General features: G+C 41.0%; 1 protein-coding gene across 1 annotated transcript in view; it reads left to right on the forward strand.

Annotated features, from left to right (window-relative positions):
* The window catches only part of REPS2 (RALBP1 associated Eps domain containing 2), a gene marked incomplete at both ends in the record, with an annotated part of 94030 nt that overhangs the window by 24805 nt on the left and 49905 nt on the right, over positions 1–19320 (forward strand). The window contains 7 exons of the mRNA XM_079549194.1: positions 5152–5275; positions 6876–7024; positions 7904–8027; positions 11280–11377; positions 13009–13147; positions 15573–15636; positions 17892–18034. Of these exons, the coding sequence (XP_079405320.1) occupies positions 5152–5275; positions 6876–7024; positions 7904–8027; positions 11280–11377; positions 13009–13147; positions 15573–15636; positions 17892–18034 (841 nt within the window). The remainder of the gene's footprint in view (positions 1–5151; positions 5276–6875; positions 7025–7903; positions 8028–11279; positions 11378–13008; positions 13148–15572; positions 15637–17891; positions 18035–19320) is intronic.

Consider the following 19320-nt stretch of genomic DNA (forward strand, 5'->3'; position numbering starts at 1 on the left):
TTGGTGCTGGTGTAAAACATTCTGCCTGGAGCTGCTTAGCAAAGCTTCACTGTTGCCAAGGAAAGAGCTCGCCCCAGGAGTGCCCAGGCGAGCACCTGCACCTGCAAACCAAGTGGTTCTGGGTTATGTGAGCACAAGGGAGCCTGGTGAGCAATGGCAGGGCTGTCGGCACATTTTGTGTAACATGTAATGTGGTTTCTTTCTGCTCTTTTTACCACTGTGTTAACTGATTTCTAAGCTGTGGCAGCTGATCAGTAACTTACCTTATCACTTTAGCTTGAAAAACACAGTAAGTTTAAACTGGAGTCAGACAGAGTTTAAAGTGAGGACAAGACGTTTTGTGGTTAAGTCTTTAAAAAATGCCCTATGTGTGTGTTGTCTGTGTGCATGAAGTAAGCAATTCCTAATTCCTTTCGTTTTAGGTGTCAGAACCCAGTTTCCAAAATTTTAGTGAGCGTTCCAGGCGATGTTTAAAGAAGTCTGAAACAGATAAAGCATCCTTTTTTAAAAGACTGGGCAGCAGCAGGTAATGGGCTGAGGCAGAGAAGCAGCACTAACAACCCGCCCCATGGCAGAGTGCCTTCGTCTGCGTGCAAAACTGCCCCAGCACTTCCCAGGCACTGGTCCTTTGGTATCTGGACACGCTGTTCTGTGCTTCACTTCACTTTAATGAAGAGAGAGGAGCCCTGGGCTCCAGGCAGTGCTACAATGACCCATTCAGAAAGAAATACCTGATTAAGAATGTAGCAAAACTTGTCTGTGACAAGCAGATCTCAGAATCTGTAAACAGAATTTTATTTAATTTTTTTTTTTTTTTTTTAAGGAGCAAAGTGGGTCAGACACATGGAACAGTTTTGTGATAAACTGTTGATAAGCTGCTGCTGCAAATATGTGGCTGTGGAGCAGTGATTATAGGTCTGTGGGTCTGGAGAGCCGGGTGCAGAGGTGTGTCAGCACAGCTGGTCTTGGGTCTGGGCAGAAGCTCTTCAGCCTGTTGTACTGTGGAGGAAACAGAGGAAAGGGAAAGATCTTGTAATCACTTCGTATCATGGGTGAGAACAAGCATTAAAACTTGTGTTTTTTGGAGCTGGGCTGAGGTAGAAGGTGCAGTGAGAAAATTCCCTTTAATGCGGGAGCAAGCTGTTGCTTGTTTTCTTTTTCTCACAGAGAATTTGCCATTCAGCTTACACACTTTCAGAGTGTAAGACAGAGTGCACAGAGGCTTCCTCTTTCCTGGGCTAGGTTTGCCTGCAAGTGACAGGCGGTGACCGTGACAGATCATGACAAGAGAGCAGAACAGACCCAAACTGAGTGCCAGAGGACAGCACAGCAGAGTTACTGGCTAAGTGAAAAAAACAAAAATCTTAGGATTATAGGTTAGCTTGGTTTGGAAAGGACCTCAAAGATCATCTAGATCCAACCTCCTGCTGCAGTCAGGGTTGCCAGCCATTAACTTAGGCACCAGCTCGGGCTGCCCAGGGCCCCATCCAACCTGGCCTTGAAAGCCTCCAGAGGTGGGATATGCATAACTTCTTTGGGTAGCCTGTTCCAGTGCCTCACTGCCTTCTCAGTGAAAAATTTCCCAGCTTTACCATTGCTTGCAGCTGAAAACCTTTCCCTTGAGGCTGGAAGATGGCCATCTCAGCCATCCCATCTGTTCTAGGGTTACCAAATGGCTCTTTCTGAGTGTACCTTGCAATCAGTGTACAGTAAGTAAACTTCATTCTTAGGTTTTGGCTCCCAAAGTTTAGCTCTTGCAGTCTAAATTGGACCTGCCCAGGGTATTTGAGAGGTCAGTGCACTTGGAGACTGCAGTGGAAACTTGTTTGTAGAGAAACAGGGAGAGCTGGAACAATGTCAGATTGTGCTGGGAAAAGCAGCTTCATTGGGATATCTTCAAGGAGCAATTGCAAAAATAATACTTGCTGCCTGCTAATGGAGCAGAGCGGTGAGTGGATACTAAATAGAAAAACCTGCTTTTTGTTCCAGCATCTCAAGATGTAAAACTTTCCTAGTAGAAATATGCACGGAGAACGGTAATTTAAAGCAGCCACTCTACAGAGCAGCTCATAGATATGTCTTAAATGTTAACGTTGATAAGCCAGAGATCTCTTTTAAAATAAATAAATAAATAAAAAAAAATGGGGAGGGGGAACATTTTTTGTTAAAATAATTGTAGAAAATCTTCTGGCCCGTCAGAAGACTATACAGGCAGTCTTCCTCTCTATTTTTCATGGCTATTTGGTTGGGAGGGCAGGGTGGTTCTTGCACAGGGTGTGTTCTAAGGCTTTCTGCTGAAATGCCATTGAAGGTACAGGCATTGTTCCAGGGCTGACTTAGAGCAAGCATGAGGTTAGGCACTGCAGGTCTCCATCCTTCTCTGAGAGATGTTGCTTTTGCATGTTGTGTGAAATGAACTTTCTTTCTCAAGTGGCAGCCAACCCATGTATTTGTTCCACATATGCAGTTATACCTTGCAGAAATTTAAACTCAGTTTTAGTCCACTCAGCACGGTGCCTCAAGAGCTGTTCAGTAGACCAGCCTTTGAGTAACTGTTCATTATCCCGAGGTTAGATTTGGCTAGAGGCAGCAGTAACCTGCCACCATGAAAAATTGTTTCCAACATGTGCTGCATTAAACTTTTCTTCCATATTCAGCTATCACTAGAGGATTACATTTTTTTTGCTGAAGAATTTAAAAAAAAAAAAAAAGTAATGAAATTGACTGTCAATAGTGTTGTGTTAAAATCCCCTGTGGTATCAAGGTCTGCAGTTTATTTTATTTTACGTTTGTGTGAGTAGAAAAAAATCAGTTCTCTCCTTGTATCTCACTGAAAACAAAGTAACCTAAGCTGACAACAGGAAGGGATGAAAAGAGTTTGTTTTTAATATCAGCTGAAGGAAAGCAGTATAGATGTTTCCCTTTTGCAGGGGACCTTTTAGTTCCAAAGGAATCCAGGGAATCTTAGTTCCAAAGTAGTGCTCCCTGTTTATTTTCTTAGATAGAGTCTAGTTTTCATCCTGAAAAGATGCAATTTCGCATTCAGGTACAATGCCTTTAATTCAGATGGATCTTGGAGACTACTAATAGCTTTTTGCACAACCTAGCTTAGCTGCAGCAATGCATATCACTAAAAGCAATCTGCCTGTCAAGAGGCTGTGTGCACTGACCCTGCAAAAGGTAAAATCAGGAAATTAAAAAGAAAAAAAAAAAAAGAAGCAGTATTGAGTTTAAACTGCTATGGGAATTGAAGCGGGCAGCATGTTCTGAGGAACTGGTTTTGGATGAAAGTTGACCTGCCAGCTACCCATGCTGCTGGAGGAGAAGAGGTACTCCACCAGCAGCTCTGAGCAGGTCCTGATGTAGGTGGGGTGAGCTGCTGGCTGCAGGGGACCCACAGCCCTTTCCTTTGGCTGTCGGGGAAACTAATGAGTGTAAATGCCTGTACCTACAATTAATCTATGTAAGTATCTACAGTTCTGTAATAAATTGAGCTTCTGTGGCAGCTTACTTCTGTTTCTCCAGGCCATTAACATGAGACCAGGATTTAGTTGTTGTAATAATACAGAGGAGATTGTGCCTACAGAATATTTTGCTGTTGTTGCCATTGAAGGGCAAAGTCACAAAGAGGTGGTTTTGGGATGGTTGTTTTAAGAGTGCTTGAGAAGCAGCACAGTGTTTCTGAAAGACCACACATCCCTGATTAATTAAATAGTAAAAAAGCGTTTAAGCTGCTTAATCAAAATAAAATGTCTGTGTTTCCATATCAAGAGCAAGCAGATCGTTTACAACATTCAGAACAGAGATGGGGAGAGTCCCTCGGGATATATGCATGGCCACTGTCTTGGCTACTTGTACCCTGAGGTGCTGCTGGGAGTGATGGCTGATGGACCACCACCTCCAGTTCTGGGACTGACCTTATCCTTGCTCTTCTCCTGCAATAAATGAGGGTGGGCACCCAGGTTTGGTGTCAGCTTACTGATGCGTGCCTGTTGCCTTCCACTGGCTGTGCCTGCTGCTTCATCCTGGGGCTGACACCAGGGATTTGTGCACCACAGCAAGGCATGTTTCCCACCCTCAGCACCACGTCCTGGCACAGGATCTGAGCACCCAGCCAGACATAAGGAGGAAAAAAAAAAAAAAAAAAAAAAAAAAAAGGAATGGCAGATTCCAGTGGTTAATTGGAGCTCTGCTTGTCCAGAGAATCAATCTCCCTTTTCATCGTGCAGTGAGAAAAAAGAAATCAGCTTGGTGCAGCAAGGAATGAAGCCATGCATCTAAGAAACTTACAGGAAGAGCAAAAAAACAAAGTTCAGTCTGTCAAAGCAGAAGCAGAAGCCACATCCAGAGAAGAAAAGCTTGGAGATATGTTTCGTTGATTATTAATAATACTCTGACATGTCTCAGTTTTCAGGAATTGTTTCACCTAATGTTTTGCTACAGTATGCAAGTGTATGTATATATGTATCTATGTAAATAGATATATAATTAGAGAAAAATGGCTATTCATTTGTTCTATTTGTTTCTATGCATCAGTTGAATAGTTTCTGTCATGCTAGTGTAGCTTGGGAGCATCCCATTGTTGGGTGTTACCTAGAGGAGAGCCTACCTGTGGAGAAATGCCAATGAATTTGTTAGGTCAGGATGATAGTATTTGCAATCATACAAGAAGCAAATTAAAAACAATAGGGTTCAGAGACAACATTGAGGCCTGTAAGACAACATGGAAGCAGTAGAAGGGGGAATTTCTTGTACTGAATTTGCCATTCCAGTTACAGTGGTTTTAAGGTCTAATTGTATTTCTGTGAACACCACAGCTCCTGCAGTGGGAACATCTGACTAAACAATGTGCAAAATAAGCAATCATTTCACCTGCTGTTAAAATCGTGCATAAAGCAAATAAATCATTTTAGGATAGCTCTGCTACCCTTCACTGTAGCTGAAAATGATAATAAATAACTACTTGTCTCTGATGTACTAAGGGGAATGTGATCAGACAGCAGTCAGAACAAATACATTTAATAAATAACTTTAAATACAGTAAGTATTTTGAACTTCAAAATACATATTTCTTTGCTTGTGTATGCAGAGCTGTTCATGCTCCCTGAAAGAGTGAAATGCATTTTACCAACAATGTCTCTTCTCTCCTAGATCACAGAAGTTTGTGGAGCCAAACGTGTGGGCTATTTTGGTCCTGCTCAGTTTTACATTGCTTTGAAGTTAATTGCGGCAGCACAGTCAGGGTTCCCAGTACGGATTGAGAGCATTAAGAATGGTGAGTAGCAAATGTTGCTTGCAGCACTGTGTGCTTGTTTTTCCCTGTCTTTAATCCTTGCAAGCTTCCAGTGGTGGTGAACTTTTCTTCTAATTTGTCTGTGAAACCAGTGTATTTTGACGATCTGAGGCTGGGTAGGAGGCGATGTTACTTTCTCTAAGTGGAAAAAATGGTAGAACATTGCACTGAATGACATGTGTGGCTGAGGTAGGATTGCAGCTCTGTCTCCTAAGGGGACTGCTGGGTGACAGCCGATCAGTGCTGTAGATACACTTCCCTGCCATTCTTTGGACTCTGGTCCCAAAGGCCTCTGAGTGGAAGCCAGTACTGCTTCAGATGGAGGATCGTTTGGGAGCCATGATAAAATAACACATTGTATTGGTAGGTATGGCAATGTATGGTAGATGTAATTTAGAAGAGCTTTGTTCTTCACAAAGTAGTGGCAGTAATAGTAGGTGTACCATTTTGACGGAGATACATGTTTCTTAAGAGGCAAATCGAACTCAAGTGGTGAAGAGAGAAAGCAGGTGCCTTTCAGCTGCAGAACTTTCACAGTGACTGCACGGAGGGAGCTGGATCTTCTTGCCCTGGTTGTCCTTGCTCAGCCTTGGCAGGCTTCAGGCTGAGGATCAGGAGGGTTTCCACTTATGCAACATTCTCTTGTGCTGTGCTCCTTTCTAAGGATCGCACTGCTGGTCTGAGAAAAAGCAAACTGAGTAAGAAACCTGAAGTGAGATATACTGTGTGTGTGTGTATGTGTTACAAGCACAGCAGCTGCATATCATCTACCAATTTGAGTGAACAAAGGTGCTTGCAGCCTGCCTACTGATATCCTACTCTTAGAAATGCTTCCAGTGCTAATTGCATTTTCTCTTGAAATGTATTAGTGATTTTAGAGTGGGATGAGTAGCAAGAACCAAACCTACATTGATTTCTTTTTCTTCCTCCTAGCAGTTGTAGGTGTGTAAATGATTATGGAGGTGATGCATGGTTTGACCTTGAACACTGTGTTCTGTTAATTTTAGTTGTATTGATCTTCAGGTCTGACTGCACAAAAATAATGGTTTCTAATAAGATTCTCCTAAACTAGTTATGAATTGTCTTAAAGATGCATTTGCTTAGGTGTCACTCTTCTGCTATGCAGAGCAGAGATGAAATGGTACTCCCCATCTCCCTCTCTGACCTGGTCACTGAACCCCACCATTTGTAATTTGCTCCCTGTATGATGGGAACACTGAGAATGCTGTCATCCCAACCTAATGAATTAATCAGTCACACAGTTTCTATGGGAAACTATTCTTTTTACTAAAGACAACATTTCCAAGTCAGAAAATGAGTTTGCCTCTTGCTGTAATAATATGGGCAAGGCTTCTTTCTTTCTCTACACGTTAAGAGATAACGCATAAATATGGCAGACGTAGCTTCGTGTAACATTCTATTAAGACAAAGTAATCACAGGAGTTGCACATTTATAGATGTTACAAAATACAAGTAGCTTTCTTTTACAGATAACCTTTTCACTGGTTTTACAATATGGTACTTCTTCAAGGACTTTCATTGTTCTGAAGTCCCAATTGAATGTTTCTCTCTTTTAATGAAGAATTGCCTCTGCCACGGTTCATGGCGCTGAAAAATGACAGCGAAGTACGCTATGGGACTCCAGCAGAGCTCCATGGGGCTAAGTTTCAGTCTCCACACGCAACTCTGGAAAAAAATTCCTTCAAAAGAACAGATGAAGGAGACAAACAGGTAATGGCCTGTCTTCTTCAGGCTAGTGTATCACTGTGCATGCTGCATTTGGGCCTGGTCCTGGAAGTGATGACACTTGCGTGAACGTATGCAGCTTTGCAGCACTGTACTGAATGAGAGCTCCTTACGCGTTAATAATCACCATCAGGGCTGTGCTCTTGTTTTGATGATCTCTCGTATCAGGTTATCCCTGAGGGAAATTTCTTTATGTGAGCATGTGTAAAACTGTCAGCCCTGTAAGAATTTTGTGTAAGTTCTTCCAGTGTTGTTCTACTGAGTGTAGTGCTATTTCTTGGAGAGGTCAAGGGGTGGAGGTGCAAACAGAAATCTCTCTGCTCACGGAGGAATAAACAGGAAAATGAGGAATTTTTCATGGCAGGCATGATCCGTAGTTGCTACAGAAACATTCAGTTGGAGAAGAGGTGGTGAAATGGGGGGGCTGGTTATTAGCCACTCTTTCTGGGTGGGATAAGCCACCGTATTTCCTTCCTTTCTAATCTCCTGCAGGGGAGGTCCAGAAAAAACTCTTTTTCTTTTGTCCTCAGTGAAACACCATCCCAGCTTCTCTTGTCCTAAACTACCAGTTGACTCTTGTTAAGCCTTCTGCAGATGCTTCTTTGGGCATGTTTGGAAGTAGATTGTCCTGAACTGTTTTAAAGCTTTGCTATGCCATTACCATTCTTTATCCTGGAAGGTTCAATACCAAATTCATCTTTTCTTTTTAGTGAGAGTTTTCTTGGATATAGAGGGTCTGAGGAAATTGAAGTGCTTTCCTCTTCTTTGTCCATCATGCTGTATGTTTTTGGGCTACTGTACAGAATTACTTGGTTTTGTTGTTGTCTTAGGATTCCTTTCTGTATTGATGTGTTTTTGAAGCAGGAACCCAAGTCTCCACCAATGTCTCCGATCTGTTCACCTCCTGCTTCTCCGTCTACCTACCAGAGAATACCCTTAACTTACGGATATGGTAAATCAAGAAGTGGGCTGGAGCAGCAGCATGGAGGTAGGATAAAAGTAGGGATATGCACACTGTGTTCAGTTATTCTTTTTCCTTTTCTCAGAAGCAACCAAGTTTCAAATGGAACTGACAGCGTAGAGATTTTAAAATTTAATTATACCCCTGTTTTGGAAAATGATCCAATCATCTCATTTTATTGTGCCTAAAAGCTTTTCTTTGATTGTTCAATCCTGTCTTCTTGTTTACTTTCAGGTAGATTAGTTAGATTTATGTTTCGTAGATCACAGATGAATGCTCATACCTAGTCCCTGGCAAGACTCCCTGTGATATATCACAGTGGATATGTTTGTAAGTATTTTCAGAGTGTGTGCCCTGGTAACGGAGGACACTGAGAAGGAGGAGTTAGTGAACACTCTCCTTGCTTCAGTCTTCATTGCTAAGACTGCCTCTCGGAAATTCCAGATTCTGGAGATAAAAGAGAGGGCCTAGGGAGGGGAAAACTTCCCCTTGGTCAAGGAGAATCTGTTCAGAGACTGTCTAGGCAAACTTGACATACACAGATCCATGGGCCCTGACAGGATGTGCCCATGAGTGCTGAGGGAGCTGGCAGAAGTGATTGCCAAGCTGCTCTCTATCATCATACTATTGGGTCTTGTCTTGTTCAACATCTTTATCAGTGACCTGGATGAATGACAGGGTGCATCCTCAGCAAGTTTGCTGATTATATGAAAGTGGGAGAGCGGCCAATGCACGAGAAGGCTGAGCTGCCATTCAGTGAGACCTGGACAGATGGAGAGTTGGGCAGAAAGGAGCCTTATGAAGTTCAATAAAGGGAAGTGCGGAGTCCTACACCTCGGGAGAAATAACTTAATGCATCTGTAGGGGTTAGGAGCTGACCTGCTGGGAAGGAACCACTTAGAGAAGGACCTTGGTGTCTTGGTGGACAACAGGGTGACCATGAGCCAGCAGAGCTCATGATTTCAGTAGCTACTGTATTAATATTCAGATTTACAATGGACCTTCCTTTGCAGGAAATGATAATAATCTGATTTCATAACGGAAATTACAATGGGACATGAATATAAATACAGCCCAACAGCATAATGTAGACAAAACAGATAAAAACAAGGCACTACAACGTTGTCCTTCCTTTAAACTAATTGGCAAAACTTTCTGGTTTTGGTCAGAGGATAGTGGAGCAGGAGCCAGTCTTTACAAAAGCCTGAGGTGCTCCTGTTAATAGTAGGGTGTCTGTGCTCTCCTAATTGCAGCATCTGGTGACCAAGGAGGTGAAGATAGCAGGCACTGGTACATAGCACTCCTTTAGTTGGGAGTCCTTCAGCAACTGTTTTTGTTTACTCCTTACAGAACATGTTCAACATGTCAAATGGTCTTCACATGAAAATCATATTAGTGCTGAGTTGCAGGCATTCCATTTGTTGGTTAGGTAAACCACCGTTCATTCAGAAATGGACTTTTTCCCACCCCACCCTTAGCGTAACTGATCAAAACAGTAATGGATGACTTCTGAAATAAGCAGTGTTAGTAAGGTTGCCTTCTGGTAGGACATGTTTTCCACTTTGATGAATGAGACCAGTAGCAGCAGAAACCCTGAAGACCGGAGCACAAGGAAGGGGGATGCCATCAAAGCTGCCCATAGTAGTGCTCTCTGCTGTTTTCTGGGATTTTTTTCAGTCTCTGCCAACAGTATGTTTTTGGGGGAAGATGGGGTGGAGTGCCTAGGAATTTGCTTACAGTAGTAACTTCAATGAAACTTCTCATGGAATCAATCAGTATTTGTGCAAAATACATAAAGACAACAGCATCCAATCCAGGTATATCAACTTCTGAAACTAATCATTCAGCTGCTTGAGTTGGTAAAATCCTGGAGGAGTAGAGCACTAAACGTATTTTTCAGAAAGCATTTGGGATTAAAATAAGGACATGAGTTTTCAGCTCGGCATTGGGTGCCTTACCAGAAAAAAATTCTTCAGCCAAATGCATTCTCAGTGGAAGTAACTAAATAACATGTTAGGAACTGTGCTGTACCAAAGGGCTGGGCTAGATAACGTACTGATTCCTTCTGGCCTTTTAAATTAAGAACCTTCCAGTTTCCTGTGAGCACACAAGAGGATAGACTTGAAAACAACAGCACTTGTGCATGTGTGTGAGGTAATAGCTTCACAGAAGTGATCTTAATAAATATGTTTTGTATGAATGCATGATTCTGAAGTTGAGACAGTGTGACTAATAGTCAGCCTTTGCATTCATTGGTATCCAAATACTAGTGGATTTTACTTTTTTCTGGGTAATTTTGAAGTTTTTCTTGCTTGCAAACACACAGCAGTGACCTTGTGCTTAAATCTCCTCTTGAAGTGCTTCTGTATATTTCCCAACTTCCTTCCTGTGTTATTTTTCTTTTTTTTTTTTTTTTTTCCTGAAGTTAGAACTTAATTGTACAGGAATAAAAATAGATGCCAATACAGGATAAGTCGCTTAGGAAACCGAGGGTTTTGGAAATGTAGTTTTTAAGGTCTTCCTGAGCTCAAAACCGTTAAGATTTCTTGGACTCATTTTTCATCAAGATTCTTTTAAATTTTGTCTCCCTAATGTTGACTGTCATTGTAGCGGTGTATTTTAAATGTCCCAGGAGCAAAAGTTTTCACCTCTGTAAGAGTTTGCAAGCGAGTTGCCTTTGCGTTTGCATGCTTGACCTATTTTTAAAACATTGTTCTTAGATGTGCCGTTATGTCACTGCTTACTATATTTACTGCAGTGGAATGTAAGTGACACTTATCTTGACAAAAGAAGGAGCAATTGTTACTTTTCTTGACTAAGTTTACTCCAAATAATGACAAGTGGTGAGTCACATATTTTGATTTTCAAAAGAAATCAGGGATAGGGGGAAGAATAGCGCATGGAAGATTATTGTATCAGAACATTAGAGTTTTACTGTTTGATAGCATTGTCAAAGCATGTTGTTTTGCAGCTCAACTATTTCTTACAACTTGCAATGCTATCGTCTGCTATATAAAGGTGTAAGTAAAGACAATGTATAAATATATAAACAGAATATATAGACATATATTTACACATCATTTATAATGTTTTCTGTTATCTACTAATAATGACAATTTCTATCAGAAACATCTAAAGACAAGCATGTAGCTGGCATTTTGTTGTTGAACACTCAATCTTCTTTGATACTGTGTTGCTAAGGTCACTGATACTTGCAGGATTTAATGTTTTGCTTTTGGATTATCCTTTCATTTATGTACTCATTTTAAATGTCTGTAGCTCCTTATGAAGTCAGACACTCTACTCACCAGCAAGATGGATCATCATCAGGGAATTATGGGGCCAAACCTGCTCTCTCGTGTTCAACTCTTAGCCGGGTAATGAATTATTTGTCTTTTCTTTAGCAATGTTACTGATAAAGCAATTGAGAAAATTGAAAAAGAAATCTCGCTTTAAAAACTTAAGATGTTCTCCGTAGTATTTTTAGACAAGAGACTGAAAGGTGCTTTTTTAGTGTAAGAAAAAGGAAGTAGAAATTAAAATGAATGATCCAATTAAATTTCTGAAGCTAAGTAAAAATGAGAAGCGCCAAATAACGTAGAAAGGAAAACTAGACTGAGAATCTTCAAAAGTTAAAAATAATTGTGAGGTTATCCTAGCAGAGGCAAAACATTTTAATTTGAAATATATGAGGTTTCACTGAGATTCCTTCTTGAGTTAGGATGTCATCTGTAACACCTGCACAGAGGTCCAATACTGTGTGTGTCCCTTTTTTACCCCAGTTTATGAGATGACAGCTCAAGCAGAACAAACAGATTTATGGTCACTTATTGTTCTTATGAGGTGGGTCCTATGTTTTCCTGCTCGTTGCAAAAGCAGATTTTTCTGATGTTCCAGTAAGCCTGCTGTATGTTTCTTATGCAAACAGAGTTTGCCCTGAGGAGGCACAGAGCTCTCCCAAGGGGGAGCTTTTCCTAAATAAGTGCAACTCAGGGACTTTGTAGCTTTTCCATAGTGTTTAGCATTGCATAATAAAATGTCACCAAAGCTTCAGGGAAAGATCTAGAGATAATGGTGTATAATTTGTGCAAACTGGAAATGAAATTGAATGCATTTGTGCAGTACTTTGAAATGAAAATTAATTTACAACTGTATGAAGTTGCCTGTTTCAGGGGATCTTTTGATGTATTTCAGAAACGGTATTTTGCTTTGATTCTTAAATAGAGTGATGTCTGTCAGAGAAAGGGTTTTGGAGGTGATTGGCACCTGGTTGTTTGTTTTTACCCCCTCTCTATGAGTGCTGTCATCCAGACCTAAAGCGTCTCGAACCCAAAGTCATTTCAGTTCAACAAATGTCCTAATTATATTGGCAACCCTCTTCTAGAGTCAATCAGAAAAGCGTGTAAATAAAGGACTACAGCATCCTCTAGAATATTCTTTTTCCCCAAGTTCTGGTTTTTACTCAAAGTGTGGGAAATGATAGAAAATTAAGGAGATCCCTGAGGGCTTGCAAATCTGAGTGAAGTGTGTGCCGAATTACCTTGGGTGAGCTGTGGATGCAGAGGCAGACCAGCTCTGTAGATACAGCATCTCTCCAAGGCCAAATAGTTTCTTAGAGCTAAAAAGTCAGACACTGCACTGCACAGGTATAGATATAGGTCTGTTACTAGCCCCATTTTAGATATATGGTGTTGAGTTCAGATTGTAAGCATGGCTGAAACCCCAAAATGAATTCAGAGGTGGTAAGGGATGACTTAGACTTTACTGTGGTCAGCACTAGTAAGATTTTGTTTTTCTTTTAGCTTTGGTAATGTAAAACTTCCTTTAATTGTCCGGATAAAGTATTAGCCTCAGTGTTAAAAGTAACGAGACAGTAATCAACGTGGCCATTTCTACTTTTCATCTCTCTGAATACCTGTCTGCTGCCAGAACAGCACGAATCTGGTCTGTTAAGGTTCCCAGAGCCCTGTCTGGCCCTCTCAGCTAGTGCCAGTGACCCTTCTCTCAGTCTCTTTCAGTGGAGCGGGAGCAGCCGGACAGCAGTGCCCATTACTCAGATGACCCTTGGAGGATAACCGAGGAGCAGCGAGACTACTATGTCAACCAGTTCAAGTCCCTGCAGCCTGATCTGAACTCTTTTATTTCAGGTAATTTTTTTACCAAGGCATGTCCACTTTGAGTAGGGGGACCAGGTTGAGAGATGTGAAGTATTAAGTAGTTGAATTATTTGTTTTCTCTTTAATGAGCTTATGGACAGGAGTTCATTGTGATTTATTTTTAAAGGCAGGTAACTTAAAGAACAGCCCAATACTGTGGGCATTATGTTTTTTTCCTAAATAGGGATATTAATTCTTTCAGAACTGATTCTGTTCCGAAGGGTAACCATTTGAAAAGCAGAATGCATCATACCTCCTTCAGTTTTGCAGATACTCTTCAATACTGAAGATCTCTTTCCCCTTCATTTTAGTCCCTGCAAGTTTATTCTTCCATCAGAGAATCAGGCAAGGCGTTTTTTCTTTCCCTTGTGCATCTTCCAAAGAAATCCAAACGGTGCTTTTTAATATAGATCTGCACTCCTGTTGTCCTGTTTCACAGGTGTTATTGTTGGTAGCAGTAATGGTACACATCATGTTTTTGTCCTTGATTAAGCTGCTTGCAGAGCTAAGGGGAAAAAGACATAAAAAATTCGTGACTTCACACGAAAACAAACTGGTTACCTGTTTCCAGTGCATGATTTGAAACCTTTGAGAGAATGTGCACACTGGCTGCTCAGACTTGAGGCAACACTAAATGTTTGGTCCTGATTTGGAGAAAATACCTCTTAGGAGAAGCATTGTGGTTTGGTGAAAATTAAGATGAGCTAATATTCTGAGTGTGTGTATTTGTAGATCACACCTGCAGTGTTTATTGAACTGAAAACTCTGTAGGCTTGGGCTTAACTTTCCCAACAGAAAAGCGACAGCTTCCATATGATGAAAGCTAAGCGTGTGTTTAACTGACCTGCATATCAAGCCTGAGGGTTTATGGCTCTGAGGGACTGAGATTTTGTCTTCGAGGTGGTTAAAAGCAAATGCTGGAGAGCACATACATGGTATAATTGTAGTAACAGCATAATGAGACTGCGTTTCCATCCTGAGTGGGAGGATCAGGGTGCCTGTGACAGGCTTCCCTGCAGGTACTGACAGTCTGTCAAAGAAGTTGCAGTGTTTACAGTGAGGACATTTTTTGAGTCTAGCTGTACTGCTGTTCTTCAGCATCATCTGGGATTCAGCATCCTTGGATGGAGCCGAAGGTTTGAATGAATGAATTGTCTGGATGATGTGCTACAAGATGTGGTTTAGTAGCTTAGTGGGTAGTAATGGTTATAGGAGGACTGTTGGACTAGATGATCTTGTAGGTCCTTTCCAACCTTGTGATTCTGTGATGAATTACCTGATGCTGACAGAAATTAATGCTTCTGCAATACTTTTCCTCAATTAAGTTTCTTTTTTATAATTTACTCGAGGGAGAAAATGGTTGTTCAACTACACTGCATTTCCTCACACACCTATATACATCTGTGACTGTCTGCATGTGTGTATACTCACATAGAGTTTCTCAGGGAGCTCTGCATTTTTTATTTATGTTGAGCAAGACTCTCAGACAGTCTTACGCATCCAGACATACTGCTTATAAGTGATAAATTCGAGCTTCCCACAACGTCTTAAAATAATTAAGCTGTAGAAATCTTTGCTGTGGGGTGATACTGGTGCTAGAAATTTGTTCAGGCTTAGGAATTTATTTAAGAAATCCATCATATGAAAATCCATCAGTAGTTACTGAATATTTCAGTCCTAGCCCTGGTCAGTGCTTGAGGGGATATTTTGGAGCTGTACTATTACATGGCTTTGTCATGGTCTTGTCCTCCTTTCTTGACATCTGGCTCCATAGATGACATGCTGTGCTAGCTGTATCTTGACCTGTCCTAGTTACATCTTTCTCACACACTGCAGTGGGTGATCTGACCTGAATGCATGAAGAAAAAAGGGGTATCGACCTAGAAGTGTGTGTTGCTTTACATTCTGTAAAATATCAACGTAGGTTTTGTAAGCCTACACCCTGGCAGGGCTTCCAGAACACAGAGAACTTGTGCTGCCCCAGTAGCAATATGCCCTTGTGCTTATTTCACGTTTGGGCCGTTCAAGGTGACGCTGTGGTTGAAGCAGTGATTTGGGAGAGTAGCATACATTGCAGCACTGCACTGCCATGCATGTGGCTTCTGAATGAAGCAGAGCTGTTTGTGTCTGTTATTTCATCCTTGGTGACATGGTAGTGTGTTAGTTATAATCACTATCACTGAAGCATTTTTTCTTTTATCCGTTTTTCCCATGTGGAGGGAATGGGGAAATGAGGTCAACAGCTCTGTCTGGATTTCTCTGTTACAAATGGTCCAACAGCTACATTAGGATGCGGTTAATCCTGGTGCCTGCTGAACATACACTAACCAGCTGCTTCTGATGCAGCAGCCTGGACCAAATGTAAACAACTGGAGAATTAATTTCTAGCAGTTGATAAGGCATGGTTTCCCAACAGGTTCCGTGGCAAAGAATTTCTTCACGAAATCAAAGCTGCCCATCCCAGAGCTTTCACACATCTGGTAAGTACTGTAGTAGCATTTGGGATGCGTATCCTGTTTTTCAAAAGATACCTAATCGAAGAATTCTTTTTGAATTTAAAAAAGTGTCTTCAATTCTAATTATCACTCTTATCTCCAGATTCACTCTCAGGCCCAAGCAGCAGGGTGCTCATTGATCTTCCTGACACGCTTCTTTTCTGCAGGGATGTTTGTTTGCTCAGCGGGATGGGAAAGGCTTGAAGAGCAGTGTAACTGAGAGCTGTTCCTAAGTGTGCTGTAAGGAACATCATTAGCTCAACGAACTGACATTTTTCATAAAACAATGTAGAGGAAGGCACATTTGGAATGTTTTAGATGTGTTGTTGGCTTTATGGTCCTAGCTTTGTTCTGTCAGATGAGGCCTAATTAATGCCTAATTTTTAGTAAGTACAACTACATAATTCATCAATGCTTTTCTAATGAAGTAGCACACTTCCTTTTAATGAGTCTATTTAGAAACAATTGCAGATGGAACTGTACATGATAAAATTTGACAAGAATTCTATAATCTTTTCATGAACAATGTGGTGCTTTGTAGTTCAGTGTCTTCCTTCCATCTAGGTAGGAAAACTGTTTTAAATGTTGTTCAAAAATGCTGATGAGTTTTTACTTTATATATGCTGTTGTGAGAATGGATATGAAGAAAAGCTTGCAAGAGCCGGAACATATATTGGGATCCAAGAATGTGTCTGGAATTTTTTCAAAGCAGATTGTAAGTCAAGAAAATAAAAGGAAAGTAGAAAACCAACAACACAACAAAGCTGCTTGGAGAAGAGAAGGCTCTGAGGAGGCCTCATTGCGGCCTTTCAGTACTTGAAGGGAGTATATAAACAGGAGGGAGTATGACTGTTTACGTAGGTGGATAATGATGAGACAAGGGGGCATAGTTTTAAACTGAGACAGGGGAAATTTAGGTTAGATATTAGGAGGAAGTTTTTCACTCAGAGGGTGGTGACGCACTGGAACAGGTTGCCCAAGGAGGTTGTGGATGCCCCATCCCTGGAGGCATTCAAGGCCAGGCTGGATGTGGCTCTGGGCAGCCTGGTCTGGTGGTTGGCGACCCTGCACATAGCAGGGGGGTTGAAACTGGATGATCATCACGGTCCTTTTCAACCCGGGCCATTCCATGATACTATGACAAAAACAACAGAAACACAACCAGAAAGGCATTCTGTCAGGGCAAGTCAGTATTTAAATTTGAAGTAAAGATTATATAAGAAGAATGGATTAAACCAATATGTTAATAAAACACATTCTATTTGTATTGCTCACATAAGTTGTTCTCTGCACAGAATACAAAGAAAGCATTCCTTTCTAGTAGATAATTATAATTTTGTAGTGATTTATCAAGTTTACTATGTGTTAAACGTATGGGGTGTTTATTCTTTGCCACTATGACCTCAGCAGCTTGAAAAAATACTTGCTATTTTCAAAGTATTGAAAGTTATGCATTTCTTTATTTTAGTCACTGTGTTCATAGTAAGGTATTACTTCTGGCAGAGGAGTTAATTTATGAAATTGAATTCTTGAATATCTGAAGCCCAGTGTTATTGTTTTATAAGCATTCAAGAGTTAAAGATACAAGAGATTTAATGAGCACCTAACAGTGATACTTGGACATGTCAAGAACTTTAATTTACCTATTTTCTTGAGGCTAGTCAGCATTACTGATTAAACACTTGCTGAAATCTGTTCTTAACTTTGCTTTAACTGGCTTAAGATCCTGCATGGGTTAGTCAAAACTGCTTGCAACCATTAGAAAGTTGATTTCACCCTTAGAAATGCAAGATATTTGCAAGGGCTGCTCCAAAAATAATGCTTCCTATTTTATTATGTTGGCCCATGATATCAGAGGCAAATGTTGGCTTTAAAATAAATGAGGAGATATTTAGATTGGACATTATGAGATAATTCTTTACTCAGAGGGTGGTGAGGCGCTGGCACAGCTGCCCAGAGAAGCTATGGTGCCCCATACCTGGAGGCACTCAAGGCCAGGTTGGATGGGGCCCTGGGCAGCTGAGCTGGTGGGGGGCTGGTGGGTGGGCTTTGAGGTCCCTTCTAACGCCACCTCTTCTGTGGTTCTAGGAGTTTTATAGTTGCAGTCAAGTAGAAAAATCAGTGGTTGTCCTCTATCAAAATACCTGTTTTCAAAGCTTAATTTCTCCATCCCCTGTAATTGTGTGTGTACACTTGCCTGAGGTGATGGCTTTGTAAACATGTTACTGCTGTACCTACAGGGAGCTCAGCGACGTGGATTGCGATGGGGCACTGACACTGCCTGAGTTTTGTGCTGCTTTCCATCTGGTGGTTGCAAGGAAGAATGGTTACCAGTTGCCTGAGACACTGCCTGAGACACTGCTGCCGGACTACCTCCAAGCAGGTAACATCCCTGCAGCGGGTAACATCCCAAGCACCTCAGAAACTCACGGTAAACCTTGTAAACAAGGTTTAATTTTCCACATGGCAGGTAGAGCTGAGTTCATTGCATAGTGGCTTCCCATTATTTTTTTTTTAAGGCGTGTGTTTTTAATTGTGTTTATGATGCAATTGTTGAAGAGTGAATATATGAAAGCACAAAACAACAGTGTGACATGTAACAGTTACCTGCCTCTGTCTGATTGTCTGCTCCAGTGTGCTTTAAGTGCCATTATAGCTAAAGTGGCAGGCGATTATGTGTAGCTATGACAAACCAACAAGACATATATGGCTTTTAACTCTTAGTTATTTTCTCATGTATCTGTCTTTTGAAGATGTGTTGGAAACAAGACTGGACTGCTTTAGAAATTACTGTGCTAATATATGTTGCATTCAGCCACCAGTTGTAGGAAAGGGTGAATTTTGTTTTAACTTATGTAATCCACAGCTTCTGTTGTAATTAATTTTCACTAATGATGGGGATTACAACAGTTGAAAAACAAGGATGAGTTATTTCAATGTATAGCATACCTCAGTAACAATATGTAGTGAGAAACATGTCCTCTCGTTTGCTCTCTTCAGTTACATCTCTTGTAATTATGAGTGAACATTGAAATATAGTGTTCAATCTGAAAAATGTGCATGGCTTTTTAGGGCAAGGAGGATTAATCACAGATGATAATTACAGTGCTAAGGGATAATATTTGAGACCTAATAAAATCTCCATTAAATTTGATGACACTGAATATATTAAAAGACAGGAAAAGAGCAAATCAACCTGCAGTTACAAAAATAAATCTGATATAGGGTAAACATTTAATAAGTAATTTCTGGTGCAATCATATTCTACTGTCTTCATGTCCAATGGGAGAAGCTCTTGTGAAACCTGCACCTCCAAACTTCATCACTTTCAGTCTCTCTAATTACATTCCCTTGTCATAATTACAACTACAGTTTTCCTTCCAGTACCACCACTTTTACTCCTGTTGTCATCATAAAATAGCTTATAGGCTCTGTCTTGCAAGCTGAGGTTGGCAAGTTCATCTGTCAGACAAGGGGAAAACCATTTTTGGCAGGAAGCTTTCCAATTTAATCAGGAGGGTTTTAAACTAGAGTTGCCGGGGGTGGAGATCCTAAGATCGTTGCACTTTGAGGCTGACAGTGGTAATGGATGCCATGAACCATGAAGCAGTTGGAGCAGGTCCAGAGGAGGGCTGTGAAGATGATCAGAGGGCTGGAGCACCTCCACTA

Source organism: Tetrao urogallus (assembly GCF_951394365.1).
Source record: "Tetrao urogallus genome assembly, chromosome: 1".
NCBI classification, from domain to species: Eukaryota; Metazoa; Chordata; class Aves; order Galliformes; family Phasianidae; genus Tetrao; species Tetrao urogallus.